The 27,987-nt window shown below is 37.1% G+C and overlaps 1 protein-coding gene and 1 pseudogene across 1 annotated transcript in view; one reads left to right on the top strand and one right to left on the bottom strand.

Annotated features, from left to right (window-relative positions):
- Positions 1-23,394, bottom strand: part of DHX15 (DEAH-box helicase 15) — a 52,246-nt gene extending 28,852 nt beyond the window's left edge. Inside the window, exons 1-3 of the mRNA XM_017653383.3 lie at positions 23,170-23,394; positions 16,715-17,150; positions 12,382-12,575 (exon numbers count right to left, since the gene is read on the bottom strand). Coding sequence (XP_017508872.1) covers positions 12,382-12,575; positions 16,715-17,150; positions 23,170-23,240 — 701 coding nt within the window. The 5' untranslated portion in view covers positions 23,241-23,394. The remainder of the gene's footprint in view (positions 1-12,381; positions 12,576-16,714; positions 17,151-23,169) is intronic.
- Positions 3,081-12,368, top strand: LOC140849652 (eukaryotic translation initiation factor 1 pseudogene; annotated as a pseudogene).
- Positions 23,395-27,987: the final 4,593 nt, after the last annotated feature.

Genomic DNA, 27,987 nt, shown 5'->3' with positions numbered 1-27,987 from the left:
TCCAGACGTTCAGATGAAAGGTGGTTTGCAGAATGGGTTTATGGTCAGCTATGTCCTGTCCATTCCATTTTGGCTGTCATGAACACAAAACACAACTATCCTCAGTTTGGCACCTAGACAAAACAAAGTCGGCCTGCAAATGCTGAAGTCACAGCTTATTCAGCTAAATACATATCTGTCATTTTATTTACAGATTTAAAAGCAGTATAAAAATCTGAAATCATCATTTACAACTTCACCATTTTGGGTCTATTTTTCACAAATTACTGTAACCTTATTTTCAGGAAATAGCTGCGATTTTTAACTAATGCCATCTGTTGAAGCAGTAAGTTCAGCAAACTGGCAGTGTACAACAGAAACAACTGTTTTATTTCACCTCAAGTTAACTCTAAATTTAGCAAGACTTTTTGCAAACAAATCTATCTTTATGTATTTTATGCTTCTTTCTTCTTTGGTCTTATTTTCAAAAGTAAACTATCACAATTCTGGAATCAACACATCATTAGTTACAAGATTATTTTATACTAAGTCCATGAGACAAAAAAAGTGTGATTTAAACCATCAGCCAATGCCTATTGACAGTGCAGTGCAGTGCATGAATCAGCTACACTATAGCATCTAGTTTTGAAATCTTTGATCTATTTGAGGACATTTGGTATTTTCTCCTGCTTTCAGATTATTACTGACATAGGACAGGAAATCCTTTGGCACATTATCTCACTAGCAAAACATTACACAAATTCATCTACTTGGGGGTAACTTCCTTAGATTCAACAAAACTCTTGTTTGTTGCTTTACAAGGGAAAAAAAATTGATTTGGTCACTTTTCCAAAAACAAATATTTATTTGGTAAACACTATCAAATTTACACTCTGTTGCTCAGTTTCCAAACCTGTCATTTCAATGGAATCCTAGTGGATTTTTGAAGACATTTTAATTAGCAAATAAAACTCAACACATGGAATCCCAACAATGCACTTTACTTATCTGCAGTGACAATATGTACAGCTAGACCAAATTAAAGGATTCACAGGCAATGACAACGACCAAACTGCGACCAGTCGATACTATTAAGATTTTCATAGGTTGTAAAATGCATCACAATTTTACATACTGGGAAAAGTCACATAACTGAAAAAGTAAAACTTTAACTTGGAAACTCCTTTAAAAAAAAAGCCAGTATCTTTAATTTTTATCTTTTTCCTCCTCCACAATCCTCTAGCTTCAAACAACCACAACAGTATTGGAGTCATTCAAAACCAGAGCTGACAAAAATACTCATTCTTTGATGTTCTCCTGGGACGAGAAATGTTACAAATGGTAGACTGTAAATATTGTAAACTAGACTAATGAAGTATATATTTGCCTTGCTTTATTAATAATTATGCATGTCACCATGTACCAGGTTAAATGGTCAACTCAACCGGAACCCTCTAACTTCCAGATCCCAGAAACAGACTCATCATAGTTCCTCAGTATTAATTTCATCATCACTCAAATTCCATGCAATGTTATAGTTACGTATCTCTTGCATCAACACTTAATATGGGAAGCTTGCCATTTGTACAATAGAGAGCTTCAGGAAAAATGACAGTTTTGAAGTTGAGTGGTCTCTTAAAGATACACGGTCAAATTTGCTGCTTCTCCAGTAAAAAACTGAGTACTAGCAATTAACTTCTCAAGGGTCTACACGTGTCAATATACTGATTCTCAATCCTGGGCCCCTCCCACACTAGCAAAGTCTCAGATGGATATCTGTGTATATATGTAATAGCGAAAAGCTACCTGATGGTTTCTGTAATGCTAGATTTATGAAGCCCTCTGCTAAAAAAAATAACCCAACACAGAACACAGATAAAGCATTACCAGGTACTGGTGGTCTTATAAAAACAACAGCCATTTTCCTTTACCTAAGTCAACTCTTACTACTTTTCACAGTTGTAATAAAGTATCTACCCAGGCTAAAGGGTGAATCACAAGAATAGGGTGTCACAGGAATAAAACTGTGATTAGATAATTTTGAAGTCTTAGTAACAGACAGTAAACAAAAATTTAACAGCCAAACTCTACATTTTATTGGATACCCTATTACTCCAGTAATTTCCTGTTTTGGGACAAAGACTCAAAAAATTATCCACATCACCTAGGAACTGATCAGAAATACAAGATTTGGGCAGCACCGCAGAATTTAATCAGAAATTTTTAAGGTGAACCTAACCATCTGTGTTCTAACAAGCTTTCCTGTGATTCTGATGCTTGCTGAAGTATGAAACACATTAGCCTAAATTTAAATTAATCAAATTAAACAAGAGGTAGATTAAGCAAAGCAGATGCCTAAAGTAGCAAAAACAGCGTTGATGTAAATCAAAAAGTTATTTCCAATGACTGTTCAACAAAAAAAAAAAAGACAAAACAAAAACAAAAACAAAAACCCAGTGTGCTGAGCAGCATCAATTTTGCTTAAGTATCTTTTGCAATGGACACATGAAGATGGCATAGTACAACTTACAAGTCAATTGCCAACCCTGGTCTCAGCAAATGTCATCAATTCTGACCTGAATATAATAACATGGTAAAATGTTATGTACTACAAAGGTCTTACTTGTTTATAGTTCTGTGTTTACATATATTTATAATTTTCTGAAACATCTCAAGTTGTCTGGTTCAAAGAAAAATCATAAACAGAAAATATCTACAGAAAGGTGAAAAGTTTTCCAAAATGAACACTAGAAACTTTTAAATTAAAAAAAATCTATAGAATTATTTATAACTTCAATGAATGTCAATGGCTTATGCTTAAGTTACGAGTGATGGAAACCTGTGTCCATGTGGGGAAACAATCATCAGTAAAAATGTTATGTCATTTGACATAGGAGTGTGAGAGGGAGGAAGAGCACATGCTATACACACACACACACACACACACACACACACACACAGAGATGCAGAGAAAGTGTAAACACCTTCCTGAATCACTACCGTGAACCTTATACCCTCCTAAAAAACTTACAGATTGATCAACATTTAAGACAAAAACAAAATACTAGAATATACCCATCAAATTATTTAAAACAATGATGCAAATCCAACAATTAAAACCAAGTGCTTAATTCAACACTTGTATAAAATTCAAGTTTCTTCATGACATGAAGCATCATAAAGCAAAGAAACAAATGGCAAATTGGGTATTACATCCAAAATGTCAATTTTGTTATTTAACTAGTTGTAACTTTTTTCGAAAGTTAATTTTCTTAAAAGCTCCCACAAATCATTAAGAAAAAGGCCAACCATCATAGAAAGATGGGCAATATGAACAGATATCAAATTCCATCAATCTTTTATTACTGTACATTTTTCAAATTTATCTCTGTGATTGGAATGCATTTTAAAATAGCACCTTAGAAATGACTGTCAACGAGGTAGCAATACTCCTAAAAGATTTCTGAGAAAAGCACTAGTCTCAGGTTCCAAAAATAAATACAAACAGCACATAATACATGTATAAGATGCTCAATTTCATACAAAAGAAATGCAAAATTAAAACCACAATAAAATTCCATTTCTCACAATATTAACAAATATTTTTTTTTAAGTTCACAATGCAGTGCTGGCAAGAGTAGAGACACTCCTTTGATCATACTTATTGGTCAGGGCAGATCAAATCTCTACGGAAGGTGATCTGGTAACAGCTGATAAAATTGAAACATAACTTTTGACCCAACCAATTTCACTTATAGGGAACTCATTTCAGATATACACTTGTGCATGTGTGAAAAAATGACTCTATAGTATACAAACAAGGTTGCAAGAGGGTACTGAAGGTAGAAATATCTTTAATAGCAGAAACTGCAAAGTTGAGTGTCCCTCAATAGCATAAACTACATAGCCATTAAAAATATAAAGGCAATTTTGTATTTACTATTCTAGAATAATCTCCAAGATACAAGGTAAGAGAAGTCAACAGCCATGTCTTGAACCAACCCTGCTATAAATGCTGAAGAAGTTAATTTGTTCTGAAAATCCTAGTTACAGTGCTATTCCAATACTGTTAGCATTTTGTTACCTTTCAAATATAGGCTTTATCCTGGCATAAATATGCAAATAAATCAGAACTGTGTTTCAAAAGAATCCAAAATGTGACTCAGCTGACCCAAAGACATTTTTGGTATCTGCTTCAAAGGGTATCTATTAAAAATGACTGGCACTGTTTAATCTGAGTAATTAGATTTACTGCTTTCTGTGTCACCTAGAAAAGCTTTATAGATACTTAGACGTGGAGAATTACACGGAGATGAGGAATGAGTATGGAGATGAATAGTAAACATACCCAGTGGTTAAGACTACCCCCTTGTTTCAAGACAAACCTAGGCTCAATTCCCTGCTTGTTTTTTAGTACCTAACCTTAAACAAGTTCCACTTCTCTAATGCTCCATTTGTAAAATGAGAATACTGTGGCTATTGTTTAAAGTAAACAAAATGTACATTAAGTACCTACTATACCAACTGTCAGACACTTGGCTAAGTATTCAATACAGAAGACTAGATAACAAACCTTCTTAACTAACCTTCACTAAGTCCTTGGGATAACCGGTAAAATAGCAGTATTTCCAGAATCTCTTGCCTGGCCTCAGTGCATCTCCATATTAATAGGTGATTACAAGGGCCAGCAAGGGCATATGTGGACCGGAGAGGTTGGATGGGGCCTCCTCTTCCATAGCTGGGTTGCAAGAGACATGGGGGAGTAGAAGTGGATTGCTTGTATGAAATAAGTGAGTTTCTCCCACTGTACTTGTACTTCTCCCTTTGACTGATTTCAGGTTCCCGCTTTATTTACCCCTTTGACTGTTTTCAGATACACCCCCTACCCTTCCGGGGGGTTCACACACACACACACACACACACACTTGTTTGCTTCAGAAAAGCTTGAAAAAGATGAGTTATAAAAACAAATTACATGTGTGAGATGACTATAAAAGAGTGAAAGGGGTCTGGAATAATTCCAGAACTCCAAGAATGAATTCTCCCTAAATTTAGAAAAACACTGTGAATTTTGAAAGTGTTTGAAGTTTAAACACCTCCTTAAGAACTACCTATTTTACTGCATAATGAACTCCAATCAAAGGGTCCCTATTTAAGGGCCCCTCCTTAAGAACTAGCTAATTTACTGCATAATGAATTCCAAACAAAGGATCCCTATTTAAGGAAATGGTTCAGATTTAAGATCACTTAAGTTGATCATATATCAATTCACCTTAGCTTAAACTTTAGGTTTAACTTAAAACTAAAGATGTTTAAAGTTGTTGTAAATTTTCTATTAGATTAACCCACTTCAACGAAGTCAATACAGTCACATGAGTGAGCACCTCTATTAAAGAAAAGCCTATGATATGAAAATGCCTATACAAACAGTTTGTGTGCAGTTGACTTCTTTAAAGTCATAAGGGATCAAGACTTCTCTGAAAGCAACTATGACCAAAAAATACTTATTTACTTTTACTTTCCCTACCATATCTATTTTTGTTTAGAGTCCCATCAGAATACTTTCTGAATGACCACAGTAAGAAACAGAAAAACGACAACGCTAAAGCAGCCTGTACTTATGAGAACTATATTAGAAGACAGTCTAAATATAGTATAGTGATTTAATAAAACAGAGCTCTTTTCACTACTAAATATGGTGCATCTGGTATACCCTACCCATCCTTTACAAAGCCCACACTACAAAATGGCTGATTATCAGAAAAAGCAAGCCATTTAAATAATCCCACAGTGAATTTTATTGTACTTACTCAATAGCTTCTGCTAAAGTTAACCAAATACCTTCCTCCATCAAAACAAGTTCTTCCAGTATCAGTTACTTCTGTATGCCATGGGTATACAAAAAAGAATTGATCATCTATCCTAAGTATATATAAATCAGTTTACAATGAAGTTATTTATCTCTTGGAAGTGATTTGGCTATTTTTGGATTCATCACTAAACCTAGTCTTCTTGGTGTGTCCAAAATGGCTAGTACTATATTTCTCAACTTACACAGTTCTACGTAGCACTGTATTTCTCAATTTATATAGTTCTATGAAGTTAGAAAAGCTTCATCAATCTGATCCATATGAACATGGCAGTTTAAAAAACATTGTTTTTCAATATTAAGATCTCCTAAGGGACAGCTTATGTGTAATCCCTAGCACAATAGGACTTTAGATTACTATATAACCTTAACATCTATGTATACATTACATCCAGCCAAGAGAAGAATGAACTACCTCCTTGGGTATAAATAGGTCACTTAAGTTAATACAGTAAATCAATTCAATTAGTTAAACAATAGCCTATTTCCAGAGAAGAACATGTTCTTGCCTCAATGATTCAAAATAATTTATATTTCTGCTTTCAGCATTCAACATGTGAAACCACATAACTACCCCGAAGTAGTTCAGTTTCAACTGTACATCATGCTAGATTCCTTTTGATGACGTTGTCTTTGACAAGCTGGATTTGATAGCTGCTGTGATAAAACACAAGTATAAGGCAAAAATCAATGCACTATAAAAGCAGTACCATCCAATCTGATTCCAAGGTTTAAGAAACTGCACTATTCAACTGGCACAAACATCACATAAGTAAATAATGGTGGTTAAGGATGAAATAAAGGCTCCAATCTTTGAGCTACCACCAAGAACTCAGCAACCTCCTCTTTGAGCCCATTGACTCCTTCCATAGGCCTTTTCCACCAAGGAAAAAGGAATCCACCGTATGTCCACTACCCAGAACTTCCACTCTTTCAATCTTTGCTGATGCAAGTAAGGGTGATAATGTGCTTCCTGCTGGCACTGAGGATTATATCCGTATAAAAATTCAACAGAGAAACAGCAGGAAGACCCTTACTGCTATCTAAGGGATTGCTGTTGATCATGATAAAAAGAAAACTAGTGAAGGCATTTAAACAGAAACTTGCCTGCAATGTTACTGTAACTGAGCATCCAGAAAATGGAGAAGTAATTCAACTGCAGGGTGACCAGCACAAGAACACATGCCAGCTCCTGGCAGACTGGGCTGGCTGGCTAAGGAAGACCAGCAAAAGGTTCATGGATGTTAAGTGCTTCTGGCTCACTGAAGCATCTAAATTTATTTGCAATGAATAGAATTTCCTTTTTGTCCCTTGTCACAAGTTTAAAAACCTCACAGCTTGTATAATGTAACCACTTGGGGCCTTTTAACTTGGACTAGTGTTAACTCCTTCATGCAATAAGTTGAAAAGAGCCATAAATAAATAAATAAAAACATTGGGATTTTTCCTTTATTTCAATTATGTGTGGTATCTGTTTAGAGGACTACTAAGTTGTTAGAATGTTAACTACTTAAGTTGTTAGGACCCAACTACTAAATAAGTGGAATTCTGAGTTATTACTTTAGGCCTAAGGTGCCATGAAAAAATTATTCAGACATTAAGCACTCTTTAAGCACTCTGTGAACCAGGCAGTGTGGGAACTTCTACTCTACTTAAAACCTAGCTCTAGTTCATCTGTCTCTCTAACCCCCTCAACTCAGATGACATACCGTCTTCTCTGTGAAATGACCTATAGAATTTATGTGACACGCAAACTACTTTCCTAACTGCTTCACAGCTTACCTTCCCAACTAAGTGGGAGAGGAGCCAGTGACACCAGCAGTTCCTTTACATATTTAATGCTCCTTTTCATTGGTAAAGGAATAAACCAAGACTTCTATAGGATCAAGGTCAATCTGACATATCTTAGCAACACTGTTACATACAGAGTATGAGCAACACTAATGATACTATAACCACAACACAGCACTGTATGTAGCATGATACTGGTTATAGTAAGAGCAAACTACTAAAAAAGTCACTCGGAAAGGTACCATATGGTATTTTGAATAATTTGAGTCTATTTTAATGCATTTTTAATATCAAATAAGGACAAAAAAAAGAAGGCAAACAAAAAATATCAAGCTGCATTTGTATATCAAGCCTCCTAGTTCTTAACTGAAATGCTTACATTACCATCAGCTGCCAGAATATAAAGCTTTATTTTGACAAACAGCTAAAATACGCATGTATGTGTTTCAGAAGATACCTAGCCAAGCAAAAGGAATGCCTAAGAAATTGACAGGAAAAAAGTCAACTAAGCCATCTTTTTCCAAAATACACTGCCCATTTGAAGGAAATGCTCTATCACCCTTACAACAGAACTTAGAGAGAGCTAGGATGAATGTGTAGGTTCCACTTACTTATTTTGTAAGATGTTGGTGCTGTCACCAGAGACCCTTCTCTAGCTATTCCCTAGCAAGTACTTAAGTATAAACACAAAGGTCAAATGTAGTAACATATGTAGACTTTTAGGAAATCAAGCTCGCTTTCTATGAATTAACAAAAGTCAATAGAACTCTTAATTGTAGGGTGACAACAGTGATTTCTTTTAGTCTCTCTAATAGGAACTGCTTAAGTGGTAAATAAGCATATTTATTCTTTATTATCATCCCTAAAGATCTAGTAAAATTACCTTTATTTAACTTCAGTGCTACACTTGAATTAGAACTATGCCTACCGTATCACATGTTCAGTAACTGTATAATTAATGGTCTTTAAAGAACAGACCTATTTCTACATCTTACCTCCAGCCCTAAAAGAACATCTGGATTCATTCATTCATTTCATTGTGACAAGTAATGTCAAGGCATAATTCAAGTTAAAACCCCCAAATTGTAATTGAATTGCTATGTTAAAAGGAACTTTTTAAATCCCCTTCTAATTAACTGGGCTAACTGGTTAATAAGATCCAGTGATTTCTCAAACTAGAAATCTATTACCATCATCAGCAACAGCAAGAGTAGAAATGTTGACTTAGCACTTGCTGGGCAATAGGAATTACTCTAAGGGCTGTACACAAATTTAATTATGTGGTCTCAGAACAACCTTTCCAGGCAGTTGTTACTAACAGCTCTATTCTTCTGAATAGTACCAAGCACTAAGCACAGGGAGGTTAGGTAATGTCCAAGATCAGTTATTAAGTGGCAGAGCTAGGATACAACTCAGGCAATGTGACCCTAGAAGTCTGTGCTCTAGAATCAATTTCCTTTGATTCTCTTCTCAAGTGATTTGTTTTAAAATAAGGTCTTGTTGGAAACCTGCTCTGGAATCTCAAAGCAGTCCTTTAGGTGGTGCCTCAAAGTTGTTTCCTGGGACCCCAAAGAATCTGCTATGGCAATTCCTGGTAAATCCTCCCCAGTGTCAACCAGCTGTACAAGCAAGCTCCTTACTGTAGCAGTGTTTGTACTAGGTTCTTACATTTGTTAAGTATTTCTGGATTCTCTTTTGTCTTCTTGCTTAGATCACCTTTTGGAGATTAAAATAGTTTCCAAGTTTCCAGTTCATACTTGTTGAGTAGCATTTTTTTGGCTAGTTTGTTCAAAACTTCTCCCTGAAGCTTCACAAGGGATTTACAAAATCTTGAAACCCAAACTGTTGTTCATTTTCTCCCTATCAACTCAATTACAGATTTCAACCATGCCACATACAATCCAAGTACATAGATATACACAAACACTGTTTCCAAAGAGTTTATGCTTTCATCAGGCAAGAGATAGAAACAAATCTTTTATCATCCATACTGTCCACAAAACAGTCCTGTAACTTTACCAGTGATCCTATAACTTTGCCAGTGATCTGGCACAGAAATGCTTACACAAATCAGGTATTTTTAAGAATATAAACTACAGACAGTGCCTTCTCAAGTAAAAGGAATGATTTTTTTCTTTTCAGAAAGTTTTAAAATATGCTGTTTCATCTGCTGAGAAAGCACTGCTCCCTCTACCCTAATCCCTACGCTGCAAACCATTATTTTCAATTCAGAGCTTGACTTAAAATTCTACCTTCTCTTATCCATTCTAAATTGACTTCTCAATTTATGTTTTCATATAAATTCTAATATTCTTTCAAAAGCCTAATCACAATTTGGAGTTTTGTATTTATTTATTTGCTTTTGGGGACAGGGACCAGATTTTCTTTTTACTACTATACATATAGCACTGCCCAACACACAGAAAGTACTCAATTATTATCTGACTGAATGGCTAAGAGTTTATATATGTAAATTACTAGATTTCCTAAGTACCGAATTACATCAGTTATTTTGCAGTTTGGTGGGGGGAAAAACCTAAAGGGAAACATCCAGAGGACCAGAATCTTCAGAAGTTAATCTTCTTTACCATCCTCTGAAAGTGAAAACTAAGGCTATATAGCAGATACACATACAGGCATTTTACATCTCATATGCAAACAACTGATGGAGGGTACTGACAGTTGTCTGATGTATATCCACTTTTCCTTCCCAACTAATTATGTAACTAATCCTCATTAAGTTAAGGCTTTAGCTGTTTTTAACATCAGTGTTCTCAAGAAATGAGTTGATAGATACTAAATAAAATATATCTAGGGATTCATAAAAATGCATTCAATAAACCATTCCCATTAGTCAAAACTACCACTAGCCCCATATTATTAAGTACGATTTAATATCCCTTAAATACAGTACTAGGTTAGCTTCTAGCTCTTCATACAAGATTCTAGAAGAAATCCCAGTAAGCTTACTATGTCCAGAATTAAGCTTAAAAAAAAAAATAGTTTAGCAAAAGCCTTTGGGAACCACTCCACAGAAAACATCATAATGCCAGAAACACTTTCATTTTTAGCTATTAAATCTATTTCTGTTACCTGTCACTCCCTATTAACTGAACCAAAACCTTTCATAGGCATAAATCTTTTGAAAGACTACCACTTCCTACTATACACACATATATACTCTCTGCCCAGTATTGCATATAACTTTCTCATCTCCCAATTGCCAAATTCTGTTCTCTCTGCTCAATTGTGGCTTACCAAGAAAAATTTAATGCACACTAAATCAAATGTCTGAATGGTATTTCTCCTAAAGATGGGTAAAATCTGCCCTTTATTATCAAGTCCTTGAAAATTACCTGCATTTTAAAATATTAGTATAAAATCATAAGTTATGCTTTTATGTAATTCTTGTCAATTACCCTGCACTTAAAAATGATCACTAATGTAATTAGCACTAAACTAAAAAGATTATTCAATCAAGACAAAGCTTTAAGCCAAAAACATGCCTCATAAATTTGACTTAAGTAAATACTTAAGTCCAACTGCTATTAAAAATAACACTGAATTCTTTAATTTGAATAAAAGTATATAAAATAGTATATTTTCAATACAATGAAACATACTATCAAAGTAACTAGAAAAAACTGACATGAAACTTGAAGTAACTGGATGTTCTGACTAAGGAAATATTTAAAGTTGTGATAGCAGAGTTGTATCTCACAAAATCTTATCTTTATAAGATTTACACTAAAATATTTACAAATAAAAGCATATGTTATCTAGGATTTGCTTCAAACTACATGGGACGGGGAAAAGGTCAGGATATGGGTAAAACAAGATTGGTTCCAATTGAAGATGCGTGATAAATAAATGGGAGTTCGTTGTACTATTGTACATCAGTATACATTTGAAAATTTCTATGAAATACATAGTTTTTCCCTATTAGCACTGTAGGTATCTCTGCTATCAGAGACTCCTATCACTGCCTATATAGCATTTTGTTCCAAAACTGTCTTTTAAAAACGTCAAGGAAAAAATTGCATCATTACAAAGAAATAATTCTTAGAAAATGATCTAAATGTCACATATATACAGAAGAAACAGAAGAAGCAAAAAGAAGATATCCAAAAGAATTACCATCAGGGGACATACATCACTACTTACACAGAATGCAAACACAAGATGAACATAACAAATTAGGGAAGTTAAATAAAATGTTAGAAAGAACCTCAATAAGGTAGTCAGTCATGTGTAACATGACTATAATGAAGACCAAGGACTTTGAGGAGACTCAAAGACTGTAGTACAGAAAAGACTCTTTTACTCATATCATATGCTCTGTAAAAGCTGTATAATTAACATTAAAAGCCCTCTCCCCCAAATCATATCCCATCCCACACATGTCATATCCCATCCCACACAACATTCTTTCTAAAAGTAACTGTCTTTTACTAAGATATTATCACTTTACTTTACTACCACATTTAAATGACATAACATTTCACTTAAGATACAGCACCAACTAAAACCTGACCTTTGAACTTCAATGTCTACTGAATATATTATATGTATAACTAACCAGAAAAAGAACCCATATTAAAAAGTCATCTAGTAAGACTAAAGAGGTCTTCTCTGGACTATTCTAAATTTGGATGACTTGAGACTCCACTAGCAAAGCCCCCTATCTAGTGGAAGACTGTAAGTAGAGAAAGGAAGCACCCTTTTTTGAAGATAGTACTTACTTAAGAATGGTTTTTGCACTACTGCAGTCTTCAAATCGAATGGAGTAACCAACTTCCTGGCCCAACATTACATCCATTTCATCAGCGACTCTCTGAGCCACACTCATTGCAGCCACTCTCCTGGGCTGGGTACAGGCAACTCCTCTCTTGGGTCCTGGTAATGATCGCATGTACTCCACACACCACTGTGGAATCTACCAAATAATTTCACATTTAAATTAATTCTACTCTGCCTGCACATCAGGTATATTTAACATCAAGTATTTTATTCATTCTAATAATTTAAAACAAAATTCAATCAGGCATACTTTTGACTCAAACTTGTAATACCATGGGCCCTCCAAGCCAAGGAACTATCATGTGTAACACTTATGTGACAGTGTACTTCTGAGTGGGCTAGGTCCACGGAGGCTGTGCTGAATATGCTCTAAAGTGTCAGTTGTCCCATCATTAAGCATTTCTATATGTACAGGAAAAAAAAAAATCCAACTTATAAAAAATTGTACCTTTAACAAATGTTACTTTCCAAAAAATATTCTAAAAAACTGTAACTTAAATCCCTACACAATTCGAATTACAAAATGCAGGTAAAAGCAGAAATCATATACTCTTGTAGTTATAAAGCTGTATCTTTTAATAAAATTCAAATTTGATTTGTAAGCCAGCAGACTAGATCCTATCCTCCACCCTCCCCTCAGGAGATTTATACAAAATGGCAACATCTTATATTGTCATCTTAAAAGTTACTTTTAGTAACTCAATCTAAAATTCAACAGAACCTAGAGAAGCAGCAGCATTTCCCTGAAGGGCAGCCAAGGGGGAAGGAAGGAAAAAGGCCAACAAGCCAAGCTGGTCGGCTGCCACAATGACAGTGCATTCCTCCCTGCTCCACTATCAACAGAAGCTAATAGAGCCTCTTAATTTCATAGTTCTCCTCCACTCTTTCACCTCTAAAAAAAAAACCACAGGAAAAATACATGTGTCCACTACATTAAATAGGACTCCACTGTTCCAAGGAGGGCATGATGAGCCTCCAGCAAAGCCTCCAAAAGCCTATCACATAATGCTACAGGAAATGCATTTTTGTTTTTTTGATACACAGCATTTTTATACAGTGTACCTGAAAAAAAACAGTTGCTGTACTACTACATTTTAGTTAGGTTATTTCTGCAATTTTGGTATTACTTAACACTGGCAATTACATGAAAGGGGGGGGGTGACTGATTACGCTGCTTCTCTAGGAACTTAAATGTACCCCTTTAAAGGACTGAAAATGAACAAAAATACTAAACTGAAAGAGAAGGGTCTGCAAAACCACAAACCAAAGAGAAGGGTCCCAGCAAAACCTTATATAGGTATCTTCACTGCAGCAAGACTCAAAAGAAGACAAGAAGTACTTTGTAAGACCAATCAAAATGAAATTCAAAGAACATTCACTGGTCAATTCAAACTATTTAAAACTCATTTAGTGTTCTCAAGGCAAGAGTGTTCACAGATTTTTTTAATTCACTCCAGTAGAATGAACAGCACATTCCCACTTTAAAAAAGAGATATTAGAATGAAAAACTGTTAAAATATTTATTAATTCAAAACAATAAAAATTCATTGTACACACAGATTTTCTTTGAAAAATACCTGTATCTTTCAAATAAAAAAAATTGAGGAACTGTTTTACATTTTCACATATTTCTAATAGCTGCCTTAATAGAAGACAGCTGGATTCTCTAATCTGCTTCTATTTTGAATGTGTTACAATATTTTTGCTTTATCTGAAGTATACAAATAAAATTCTATGACCTTTGTGAAAGGGTTTCAGGAACCTTTAAGGATTTCCAGACAATATTTAGAGAGCCACTCAGTCAACCCATCTATTCATATTTCTAAGAATAGCATTAAGAAGGGAAGTAGGTACTGAAATATCTAGGCTACTGACTTGTTCAAACCAGCTATTCCTTTTATTAAGCCACTTCCCTTCCTCCATTGGAGGCCATCTTCCTAAAAATGGATCCTCAGCCCTCTAGTCTTGGTTTTCTATCCTTTACTCTCCAGAGTTAACACCCTTTACAGAATCAAAATCTTGTTATGACTTTCTACGTAGTCTGTCATCAACATTTCCACTCAGAAGGACATTTATATAAAAATCCTTGTCATTCCCCTACAACTTAAAAGCTCTGAAGGCTCCCCAATCTATAGCAAGATACATTAAGGTCCAACCTACTGTTCCCATCTCACCTGCCTCACTTCCCTCTTCATACACACCCTATACTCTCGCCTTATACTCTAGAACTTGTGGCCCTTTACTCACCCTATTCCTCTGGCTGAACTAGCCTCAGTTTCTTATATATGGATATAGTATGCACATACCGAGTTGCAATATGAAAGGTCTTTACTGTGAGTCTTGGTCAAAATTAAAATCATTAGATTTAGAGAATTTATTTCTGATAGGCACAAAAAGATAACCAAAAAGTGGCTGACTCCTTCCTCTTAATAGTTTTGAGTCCAAGTTTAAAAAGAGTATGCAAAAAGCATTTCAGTGCAATTCAATATTTTAACTGCTCAGTTTCCGTTTGAATATCCTGAATGCTCTGCAATCCTAAGTATGCAAAATAAAAAAGAAACAAACCTTCAACTGAACAAAAACTTAGCAAAAAAATCACCTACCTCCTTGACCTTCTTCTACACTAACTGCTACTAAATAAACTCAGTTCTGAAATAAAGTTAGCTGTTTAAGACCACAGAACAACAGAAATGAAGTGTAAGTTTGGCTATGAGGTACAGGGACAAAGTTCTAAATATTGAGCTCACGTAAATCTATACGTAACCAATAGCAACTCACTTAGCCTAAGAGGGTCATAAATCTAGGCCTTATTTTGCTCATCTGTAAAATCCTTGCAGGGTTACTGATATACTTAAACGACATAATACATACAAAGTACACAGCACCTGGCATTACCCAAATGTTAATTAACTGAGTACTGGCAATATTATGTAAACTAAATAAACCAGTAGAAATAATTCCTTAAAATAGTATGATATGAGTAAGCTTAGTTACATCTTTCCATGTATTTAAATTTTTCTAAGTTAATAAAAATAGACCAGTAGTTTCAGTTCCTAATATCAACACTAAGCTTTCCTTCACTTAAAAACTATTCACTAAGCTGTCTTTAAATAAAATCTTCCTATTTTGGTTGCTTTTGCAGCTTTCAAAACGTCTTCAGGAAAAATTCAAATTGATAGGTGGCATACATAATTTTAAAAAGGGTAACTTGTATATGCAATATGCTCAGTTATAAACATCATCACAGGTACACATGGAAAACAGGCCAGTAGGAAATACTACAAACTAATAATTACTTCTGCGCAGTAAGCTGAGTAATCTCAAATTTATTTAATCACTTTCCTGAATTTTCCAAATTTTCTACAATGGCCAGGGGCTGCTACTTTGTTTGTAATCTCCAAGAAATCTTTAACTGATGGGTCAGGCTCAAGAGTATGAAAATATGGTTAACCACACTCACAGAAACACAATGTAAACTAAAAATTACACTGAAATACAATTTTTTCACCTAGGTTTGTAAAAATTCAAGTTCAGTAGTACACTCTAACGGTTTCCCACATATGCTCTCATAAAACACTCATGGAAGGTATGTTCTATATAAAAGGCTACTTGGCTGTTGTGTATCACAACTATAAGCAGTGCTCTGACCCAGCAATATCCACCTCTGGGAATTTATCCTGCAGATATACTTGCCCAGACAAAGCAACCATTAGAAGCAGCCTAGCTGTCTGTAACAGGCACCCAGGAAATTAAGAGCTTATCCATGTCTGAGAAAAATATCCTATTAAAACAATACTAACAAGATGCTAAGTGTAAAACTAGATGATGGAAGGTCACAAGAAAAGAGACTCTTAAAATAAGAGAGATTCACATGGCTCAAAAACAATTATAAATAAAAATAAAAAAGCCAAAGCAAAGAAACAAAAAGAATGATCAAAACAAAAACCACTCCAGTGGTTCAGATCACTCCACCCAAACACTGGAAAATGTACCTCCAAAGTCAAAGTGGGTGGGAGGGCGTCACTCTACCATACTTAACAGTAACAAAACTGGAAAAACAGCACTCCTATTTTTCCTTACAGACTCAGGAAAATAGGTACTCCCTAGAGTACTCCCACTCTGTAAGTCACTAAAAAGGGCTGAACATCCAAGCAGCTAGCTACTCTTCAAGATATTTTACCACACAGAAAACAGTAATGACACCAGGATTACACAAACAACAATCAGTAAATTTAAACATTAATAAAATAAGTACTGTGGTACACAATAACTCACCTGTGTTGTTTTACCAGACCCAGTCTCACCAACCAGTACAAAGGACTGATGTCTAACCAGAATATCTGTAAACCTATCCTTGTATTCCCACACAGGGAGCTGAAGTCGTTTCTTTAGAATATCATAGTATCGAGGAGTATGGGGTAAGTTGGTAAATGGGTTAATGCACTGTGGAAGTGATGTGTGCCCTGTATGCCCTGTGTGTGCTGAATGAGCAGAATGTGTTGAATGTGTTGAATGTGCAGAGTGGGTTGAGTGAGCTGAATGGGAAGCTTTTAAAGGTGGTAATCCAGCACTGATAAGCATAGCATTAGTTGAAGCTCTCAATTCCTTCTCCTTTTCTTTCTCCCTTTCCCGCTCTCTATCTCCTCTATCACGTTCTCGGTCTCGATCTTTAGACCGATCTTCACGATCCCGGTCACGATCACGATCCTTCCTAAAAATAAAAATTTAGAATTGAGATTCTGAATTTTATGCAAGATGTTCATGGCAGCATTACAGTCACAAAGTAAATGTCCAACAACCAAATGAATAAATCAACACAAAGCTCAATGAATTATGTATCAGAAATAATCAAAAAGAATTTTCAATCAAGGATTTTCCTTGCCTCACCCATAAACATCTTTCCCTTCCATAATGATGCCTCAAATTCTGTTAAGGGACAGCCTTTTCCTGTAAGCGTTAGCCATCAATTGAGGTAACACAAGAACTCAGTCTTCTGCAAGTAAAATTCCTTCCTAACTTGGCAGAGGTTAAAGACTGAGGGTGGGGAAAAGGTAGGGCCAAATCAGACAAAAAGAGGATGGCATCACAATCTTTCCCCAGATTCTCCTTCAAGTTACATGAAAAGATGTTTTTTGGTACTGAAAGTATATTCAAAATTTAGCAAGAACACTACTTCTGGACACAAAGACAATTCCCACTTCACATTATATAATACAAATATGACTTAAAGGGTTGTAGGGGAGTTTGTTTTCTTAAGTTCTACTTTCCCACTTTTCCAATTTTGTTCAATATATTACTCTACAAGAAGAACTAAAACTTCTTTTTTTTTCATTGTTTACACTTACACAATAACTTTAAAATAGTTATAGTAAAACACTGAAAGTGCTTTGTAAAGCCTTTGTATACTTTCATCATCCATAAAATGAAATATAAAACATAATCTATTAAATAAGCTTCATTGAACACTATCAAGTTGTTTAAAATGTTAAAATTACGCAGATGGCCACTATATTAAATGATATCAATTTTAAGTGGTCAATTCTCGTATTGACTTCCACTAGAGATGATCCCTAATACAATGATAACTTAAAAATAATCTATGCTTATTCATTCTACTAATCCAGTGTACTTCAACCAAGTCCTATAGCAGACAAACTTGTCATAAAGTGTTTGGACCCAGACTTGAAATAGTAAGACTAAACAGAGCTTTGACACAGCCACTAAACATGTCATTGTTCCTTATCCATAACACACAAAAGACATACAAATACCCCATGCCCCAATTACCAGGAGCAGAGTAGAGACGGTCATTCATTCTCTACAGGAGTACATCAGCAAGGTAATAATAACTCCCCCTCTCCCCCCGTCCACAGAAGAATTCAGCTAAAATGTTAAATCTAGTATGAGATAGGATGGTTCCCCACTGATCAAAACTATAAGCTGACCAGTTCTATTTGATCTTGTCCTTCCTAAGATATTATTCTATAGAAATTTAAAGAGATAGAAAGCCTTATTATATATACATACTTTTCATATTTATATATATACTTTTAAAATATATATCCACATGTATACATTTATTTATATGTATCATCACTTTATGTATATATAAAAAATGAGTTTCCCCTCTATCTCAATGTTCAACTTCTACAGAACCACAAGACATACAAGCTAGGATTAAAGCACTCACCCCATCAGGGATGAGAGGGGAACTCAATGGAAAACGAACCCAAAGGATAACCTAATAAACATACAAAATGAAGTCTCACAACTCACTTGGGCTTCTTGACCTACCTCTGAACTATGCTGTCAACCATCCTTTCTTTGTTTCTTTCATTCTGCCTCTGGTCTAAGGTGCTCATTAATAGAGTATTTATATTGCCCCCACACGTGGGTGAGAAACAGTTTATAATAGGGGACATAGAAATGTAAATGTATCCACAAGCACAGTAGCTACCAATGGTTCAAAGACTGGATATCTTAAAGATCACGGAACATAAAAGAACCCTTAAAGAACATCTAGTTTAAACAAAAAGGATTCATGTTTCTAGTACTCTGGTGGCAGACAGGGGCAAAAAACAAAGTTTAATGAACTCCTCTTGTACTTCTGGCCCAGTACCAGGCTGAATGAACCTAATATTCCAAGAGACATGAAATACGGGGGATAGAGAACGGAGGATGAAGAAAATTACATACCACCTTGCTTTGTTACAGTAATGCCTATACTGACATTTTTCAAGGGCCTACTTTATCAGAAATTTTATTACCAAAAATAATACCGTATAAGAAGCATAAAATATATTCTGAGGACCCACACGTTAACTGCTGGCCAATAAATAAGGTAAGTGATGTAAGAGTAAAAGGAGCACTGAGATCATAGTTACACAACCACTGGCAAGGTGTACGCCTCAATTTAACTAACTTGCAAAGTGAAAAGTATTAAAAAAGTAGTCTCTTAGATTAAAATAAAGCAACAGGAAGGAGACAGAACGCAAATTTAATCACCTTGAAATGCTGCCTATGAATCAAACTCTACCTTCAGTAGCGGAGACAGGATAAAAATAAAATGTCAGTTAAGGGGGGACTCAAATCCACTGCTTCAGAAACATGTGTAGACTATTGCACATATCCATGTTTTCTTTTTTTAAAGGCACTTCTATTATAAAGGAATTTTACTGTTAAAAAGATTTACTAATTGAGATACACCACTGAAAATTGCATCTTCAGAACAGTACACTATGAGTATTATTACTCACTTAGCCAGGGGAAGAGAAATGTGACTGTTGAGCATGTGGTTCTGTACTCCTGGCTCAGCACTTAAGCTAACTATATGACCAGTCATTTCTTGCCTTATCTATAAAATGTGGCTATTCATACATCTTGTCAGAGTACTGAAAGGACTACATGAGTAAATATATGTAATGTGCATAAAGAAGTGCCTAGAACATAGTAACTGCCCAATAAATTTATTATCATTAAAGTTATTTTTAAATGTACATCACGTTAAAGTTCTACATGAAACAACAGGAACTACAGTACTGTTAATGAAGGTGTAAACTGGTCATCAAACTCAAGAGTATTTTAAATAATCACTGCTTTTTATCTGGCAATCTCACTTCCAGGAACTTCTAAGGATGTTTAGTGTGCAAATACATATACATAAGGATGTTCACATTTTTCACATAAAATAATGAAGACTGGGAAACTACCTAGACATCAATGAACAAGGAAGTTATTAAATAAGTTATAATACCCCTTTACAAGTGGACTACTATGCACTCAAGGAAAAGGATTACACTTATCTATTCTACAGTTTAGGACTATTTCTGAGTGAATAAAACCCAAAACGAAATAACACATACTGAAAAGACCCATTAAATATTATAGTTCACATTAAAATAAGTATTAGAGATCTAAAAACTGTCTCTCGGGATTAAAGATGGGAATGAAGATTTCACGGAAGTTTTGCCTTTTTCTTCCTATTTTTATGTATGGACACTTCTTGTGTTCCCTGGAGCAAGTTACTTAACCTTATTTACATCATAGGATTGTAGTTACAATGTGCTTATACATATAAAGCAGCTAGAATAGTTTGGGAGCAAAGCATGTACTCTACATTTTATCTTATTACTGGTATATTTGTTTCACTTTTTCAGTTAACAGGAAAAGCTCCTACCAAATATCAGAAACTAACATCAAAGTGAAAAATGTCTTTATTTTCAAAGTTTTTCCATATGTCAACAGTAAATTATTTTAGGAAGTAATTTTATACAGAAAGTTTTGTGGGAAAATGTAGAGCAAGATGTAACAGAAACTTCAACTTCTCTACCTAACACCACAAGTAAAATACACCAGGAGTAAATAAAGCCATATATAGCATGGGAGCTTGAATATGAGTAACATTTTCAGCTGAAGTACCTTCCTTCTCAGTATTGGGGTAATGGAGTATTTTCAGCAGTGGAGTGCATAGACTACAAGTCCACCACTGTTCTCAGATAAAAACACTTGCTAACTATCAGGGTTTAAAAAAAATCCACAAGACTGCAGGGCAGTCCACAGAAGTTGACTTTAAATTATCATACCAAAAAAAACCCCAAAACACCATATACTATTAACTCACTGCTAAAAAAATGTATTCTATTAGAAGTGACATACAAGTATACAAACTTCCCTCCAGTTTATCTCAACTTGGGCTTTATTCCAAAGATGAACTCCCTTCACCTACAGGTGTCATATAATATTCAAGAGAATCACAAGATCACCAGCGCTGACCTAAAATGTCCACACTTTTACTAAGTATATCTGTTTTGCAACAGAAAGCGAGCAACCCCACATATATAATGGGACCACTAATCCCAAGAAAAGCATTTGAATAGCAGACTAACACAAATATGAGTAAGTGAATTCATTTCCTCCCAGTATATTTGTTTCAATCCGAACAACTGTGAGAAACATCAGTTGCATCTTAGCCAGATGACAAGCAATTTATTTTTGCTTCACAGGAACCAAGTGTTCCCTAGTTTATGAACACATTATAAATGTCATCAAAAATAGGCTGTAATGACTCCTGACTATAGTTATAGTCTGTACACGGTACTGGTAAAAGGGGTGAAGAGTCAAAATGAAAAGATCAAGGTTCTAGATCCAGCTGTAAACTGTGTAAAGTCGCACAAGCCACCTTAACAATTCTGGGTCTCCCTTGAATGGAGTTGATTATACTCTCCTTAAAGTCATTCCCAGCACTAAGGAGTCTGCCTTGTGGATCAAACGAATTAAAAGTTTTGTTGGGGGTGGGGGAAACAGCCTAAAAAGAGAGATAACAAATGTCTAACGTTATAAATTAAAAAATTCACAAGATTAAAATGATACATCCCTCTGCATTCCATGCTGAAAACACGGGAATATATCACAAAGTATAACCTCCTAGCTTTTACTCCCCAGACATTACAGATACCTGGAAGTCAATCCAAATGAAAGACTTCGGGAAAACAAAAATTCGCGTAAGTTATACAGATGACTTCACACAGTCATTCTGTACACTTGTGTACACACACACACTAAAATGATTAAATTATACTAAGTATTCGAATATTCATACTTTCCGTTTTTGCCTAAATTATCCAAATAAGTCCCTACACTTTAGGAATGACAACACACTGAACCAAAAAAAAATGATCCTGATGCAATTACTTAAGTCAATTATTAAATTCCTCTGTACTTTTTAGGAAAAGATAAGAGAAAGGAATGTGAAATACCATGACTCTGTATTTCAACTCCCAAACCTCCCCACGAGTGACATTTTGCCATAAATACTAAATAAATTTTTAAGTGTCTTCATGGTTCAAAAGCTCCTTGTGAAGGAGGGCGGGGGTGGGAGAGAGGATAGAAAACAATAACTTACTGGAAAAAAAGAATGTCCTCTAATTCCTATCCCAGGGATACAAACGCCCAACAACCACTGTTTAAGCAGGAAATAAAGGAGATGGCGGGAGCGCAGCCAGAGAGCGGAAGTTTGCCTAGTGTCTACTTTGAAGTGTTTGAATGGACCGAGGCACGCGCTCTCCCGCCAAACTATAAACTCAGCGGCTCCAAACCAGCAGCCTTCAAGTTCACCAGGTATACTCCACGTTTTCCTTCCTCCCGGCAGGCCCTCTACTCCCCGTTCTCCCGAGAACTCCTCGCAAGCACGTCTCACTCAACTCCCGCCACCCCCATCCCAGCCTACACTAGAATCCACGCGCCTCTCACTTTCCGATCCCCGCCTGTCCGCTTGCTCAGCACCCAGTCGCCCTGCCAGACCCCCTACCTGGCCCCGCTGCCTGAGAAGTACCTGGTGTCCTTGGAAGGAATAACTCTCGCCGCGCCCTCCCCCACGATCTCGCCAGCTCCGGGCCTTACCCGGGAACCCAGGCCACGAGGTCCATGGTTCGCACTCGCCTGCTCCCCTCGAAGTGATTCTCGCATGGCTCGGCCCGAGGAGGAGACGCCCTCGTGGCCACGACAGGCCTCTCCACCCTCTCGACTGGGCCGGGCGGCGGCCGCGCCACACACATCTCCCTGCGCCCTTGCCGGGCCCAACGCCTGGAGCTGCGCCGCTCTTCCCGATCGGCCGCTAGCGAGCCGAGCCCAGAGGGAAACAAAGGGTCGGGCTTCCAGCCGGCACTGGCCCGCTCCCCGCCGGGATCCCAACAAAGCCCAAGCCGCTGCCTCGCGCCCCCGGCCTGGCTTACCCATCGGTCCCCGCACGCTTCTTGCCGGAGGGGTAATCCTCCCCGAGGTCCAACCGGTGCCGCTTGGACATTTTCGGACTCTGCGAACTGGCGGTTACGAAGGAAGAAAAAAAAGAAGCTAGCGGCTGTATCCGCGCAGTGGAGGGCAGCTACTTAACTCTGGAGGTCCCCCCCCGACCCCTCCCGCTACAACAGCCTTCACCGTGCGGCCGGAACCAGGAGCTAAAATGGCGGCGACGACGAGGGCTGGGCCAGCGCGCACGCTCCCGCAGCGTGCTATGCGTGCGTGCGCGCGCTCGCACAGGAGGCGGGAACTTCTGGCCCGCCCGCCGGCTCGTTGGCCTGCCCTTACGCCCGCTCACACGCTTCGTCTTCCAGGCGCCTTCTGACTTTTGTGTGGCTAGCGGTTCAGGAGTGGTCGTCACCTTTGACCTTTAAATCCCTCTGTTTTAGGATATTGAGCGAGGGGTAAGTCTATCCTAGTTAGGAAATTCTATCCATCTTTATTACCCTGGCTTTAGGGAAATCTGAGCTCAAGAGAGGTTAAGAAACTAATCAAGATCGTACAGCTAATAAAGGGCAGGGCCAGGACTGGAACCCAATTATTTTATAACTCCAGATCTAGAATTTGCAGCCACTAATCAGACACTTTCAATTGCAGTAAGGAAACTGAGTTGAGATAATGTCAAGAGTTACCAGGATCAATTTTGCCCTTTTTTTACCCAGCACTGAGAACACAGATTAAACCTATAAATATTTTTTAGTGTGATAGAGAAATTGGCAGTAAGGGTATAATTAGCTTTTTTTTTTTCCTCTGTGTCTATAACGTGCTTTCATAGTATTAGCCCTGCCTCTCTCCTCATTCTTACTGTAACCCTGCAAGTTAGATGTTATTTATAGATGTGGATGCTAGGCAGAGGGAGGTTAAAGTCACACAGCCATTAGTGCTGTCCCTAAAGCCTTAGCAAATTGTTGGGTAAAATGACTTACGACTTCTATGGATCTCTCTCCCTAGAGCCTTTCTGCTTGCTCTGTTGCATTTGCTCCCCGCCCAAAAATGCACACACACACTCACACAATGATAGGTGGACCAACCCAAGCCAGGGTAGTTTATGAAATGGCTGTTTGGATGCCCTTTAAGACCCTTACTCAGATTCTTATCAGATCCTCACAACTGCAATTGTTAAGGTTAAATACAAACTTTAATACTCCAACTGACAAAGAGGGTTTTAATTTTTGTACTAAGTCCACATTCCTAAGTCAGCACAAAGAAAAGTGAGTATCTTCACTTATAATATATTCAGGACAACTTTCTACCCTAAATATACATCAACAGTGTATTGACTTGTCAGAAATCAGGGTTTATAATCACTGAATTGTAAATCTGGAAAAGTCTTTCCAGCTTTTTTCTCTTCCTGCTTCATTTTATAAATGAGGTAACCTGAACTCATTCACACAGCCAGTCAGTCTCAAAATAAGAATTAAAATCCAAATCTTACTCTATTCCAGTTTCTGCTTCCCAGTTTGAGGGCTACTAATAAAGAACTGTAAAATTTTGAAAAAATATTGGGAGAAAATGTTAGAATTCTACCTGCAGAAGTCTCCCACCTTAAGAGATGCCAGCTTCTCATAAATGTGCAAGGAGACACGATAAAGAAGGAACTTAAAATCAAGATGATGAGATTTCTTCATTGGGCCCAGGGAACAGAAAACTATAACCTTATCAATTTTGTTGTAATCTGAATGACTGAAAAAAGGCCATATTTACCAAAAGATAGTAGTCTTTCTAGAATTTATGATAAGGAGAACAAAGGGCCAGAATCTGCCAGGATGGTCATGCCCTCTGGGAGGAGGGGTAGTGTTCTGAGTCTAAATGACGGACCCTGGATTTTCAGACAGATGTCTGTAGAGTAAAGAAGAACCATCCACCAAGCCCCTTACAGCTTTCTAGAAATGTTGCCAAAGAATATTTCCTTTACTCTCCCTCTTTATCTACTACACAGCCCTGTGGTCTATTATTTGGTCTATGGCATGAATTTATTGGCCTAGAGAGAATGTCTTAAGCCCCTAACCAGAGGTGTCCAGCCAGAGGTGTCACCCAACCTAAATTAATAAATAATAATGATAACAGCAAACACATATAAAGAACTTACTGGGTACCAGACACTATTTCTTATAATACATTTTAACCTATTTGATCTTTACAACAACTTTGAGCTAAGAGCTATGAGTTGGATGCATTTGTAGGTGAGGAAACTTATACACAAAGAGAAGTACTGTGGCCCAGATGACAGATTCATCCCATATGGTCTGTATGCTTAAGTGTTATGCTATGCTGCTGCTGGTAAACAAGTGGTTTTATTCCACATTATCCTTCTAGGGTTTGGTTATTGGGGACAAGTTCCCCCAGTCTGATAGACTCGATGTGAACTGATAAACTGAAGTTTCTACATTGTCCAAGGCAAAGACTCATTTACTGAGCTCTCAATGAACAAGTCAGGATTTGGAGGACTTGAACCCAGTCTGACTCCAGAGCCATACTATTAACCATTATGCTGTATCACTATTACTTATCCCTTAATTACTTCATTTACTTATTCACTTAAGAATGTATTAACCCCACCCCCCACCCCATGTCAGGCATTGAGTTAAGCACTGGGAAAGAGGTAAGAACAAATAGCCATAGTTCCTGACTTTAGGATACTTAGATGGAGAGAGACAGGTATTAAACAACTAAACATATAAATAACTATCTTGTTATATCTCTGATAAGTGCTGAACAGGTCATCTAAAGGGAGCAGGTGCTGTGAGAGCATATAACAGCATATAAAGTTCCTGATCTAGGGTGAGGATTAGGGAAGACCTCACGGAGAAAGGGACACTTAAACAAATACCTAAAATATGAATACAAATTGATGAGGCAAAGAGGGAGAAAAGAATTCCAACCTGAAGAAAGAATTTGTGCAAAGGCCCTGAAACTTTAAAAAGTCAAGAGCAATCCACCGAACAACCTGAGCCCAGTGAGATGAGGAATACATGATCCTGAAGCTGCATCAAGGGGCCATATCATGCAGACACTGAGAAGTCCTGCTAAGGATGTTAAGACTATCCTTCCCAAGAACAACAGGAAGACATCAAAAAAGTTTGAGTGGGAAAAAAATATGATCACACCAGAGGATTTGCCAGGATCAACCCACCAATCTCTCTCTGAATTCTCTTTAGCTGCAATATGCTTACAAATTCAAAAGAATCTTCAGTAGTTTTTAATCACCCTGTACTCTCTCTACTATTTAATAGAAATAGTTACAAAATGTAGTAGGCTTCCCATGGAAATCTTGCTTCAACAATGAAAGACATCCTTCAATTCCTGCAGACAACCTTCATGTGTCAACTTCCTTCAAGAACTTTCTTGGCTAAAGAGAGAGTCTGCCCAGGGAGAGTTTGAATACAATGCGGAGGTATAAGCACCTAGCCCCTCTCCCCAACTTGGGACAACTGTGAGCTTTAGAGCTTCAGAGCATTAGAAGCCCCTGCAGGATCAGCTGAGACCATTGTTATAATGGCATCTTCTGTACTATATACTAATCACCTAGCATTAGCTCAGACCCCACAAATTAGGAGCACAGTCCCCAGTAAGACTGCCTGTACTCTAGATGCCATCCATAAGTTCAGGAGTCACCAGGCCACCTGCATGTCTGACCAACAGGCTAAAAATTTAAGGTTTCCCACATCTCCCTCAGGTTCACTAATTTGCTAAAATAATTCACAGAACTCAGGAAAGCAGTATGCTTATGCTAACAGTTTTATTATAAAGGAGACAAAGATCAGCCAAAGAGACATACATAAAGGATGAGATCTGAGAGAGTACTGAACACAGAGCTTCTGTGACCCCTCCTTGTGGAGTTAGGCGCATCACAAATCACAAAGCTCTACTGAGCTTCAGTGTTCAGAGTTTTTATTGGGGTTTCATCACATAGCCATAATTGATTGTATTGTTGATCTCATGATCGAATTCAATCTCCAGCTCCCTTCTCCCTGCTAGAGGTCAGGAAGTTGGGCTTATACCACCAGGCTCAAAGCCCCAACCCTACAATCTCACATGGTTTTGTCTTTCTGGCATGACTAGCCCTCATCATGAATTATCTCATGAGCACAAACTCAGATGTGGTCCAAGGAATAGACATAAATAACAAAGTCACTCATCAATTGGGAAATTCCAAGGATTTAGAAGTTGCCTCCCAAGAACCAGAGACCAAGGCCAGTCAAGTCCCTAAGATACAACAACATCCCCACCTAATCTTTCCCTCTGTCTGATCCTTTCATATCTTCCCTTTCCAGTGGTGCTGATCCTTAAGTTTACTCCTTAACAAACTTCCTGGACAAAAATTTTTAACTCGGAGTTTACTTTTAATGGAACCCAACCAAAAAGATTTGGTGCCAGGAATGGTCCAAGAAAGCAGACACTATGATCAGATTTCGGAATTGGCCACTGGTTGCTGGTCCACAATGAATCATTGGTGGCAGGTGGAACATAGATACCACAAGAAAACAACTCAGTTTTTTAAAATTTTATGTGTGTTTTACTGGGAAAGAGTATGTGGTGTACAGCAAAAGAGCATACATTGTTCTCAATGTAGAACTATATGCACATGGGATTTGATGGCTATTTCTGATACCTCAAAGAGAGATAATGAAAGGCTGAGGGTGATTAATCTGCAATTCAAAGCTAAATCTGAAAGCCAGAAGACCTTCAGGGGAGCATGTAAATATGTTCTCATCTCTTGCAGCAGTAATGCAGAGAAAACTGAGGACCAGTCC

Source organism: Manis javanica, chromosome 5 (genome assembly GCF_040802235.1).
Source record: "Manis javanica isolate MJ-LG chromosome 5, MJ_LKY, whole genome shotgun sequence".
NCBI classification, from domain to species: domain Eukaryota; kingdom Metazoa; phylum Chordata; class Mammalia; order Pholidota; family Manidae; genus Manis; species Manis javanica.
Note: the sequence above shows the minus strand (reverse complement) of the source record. Positions and strands in the feature narration are given on the sequence as shown.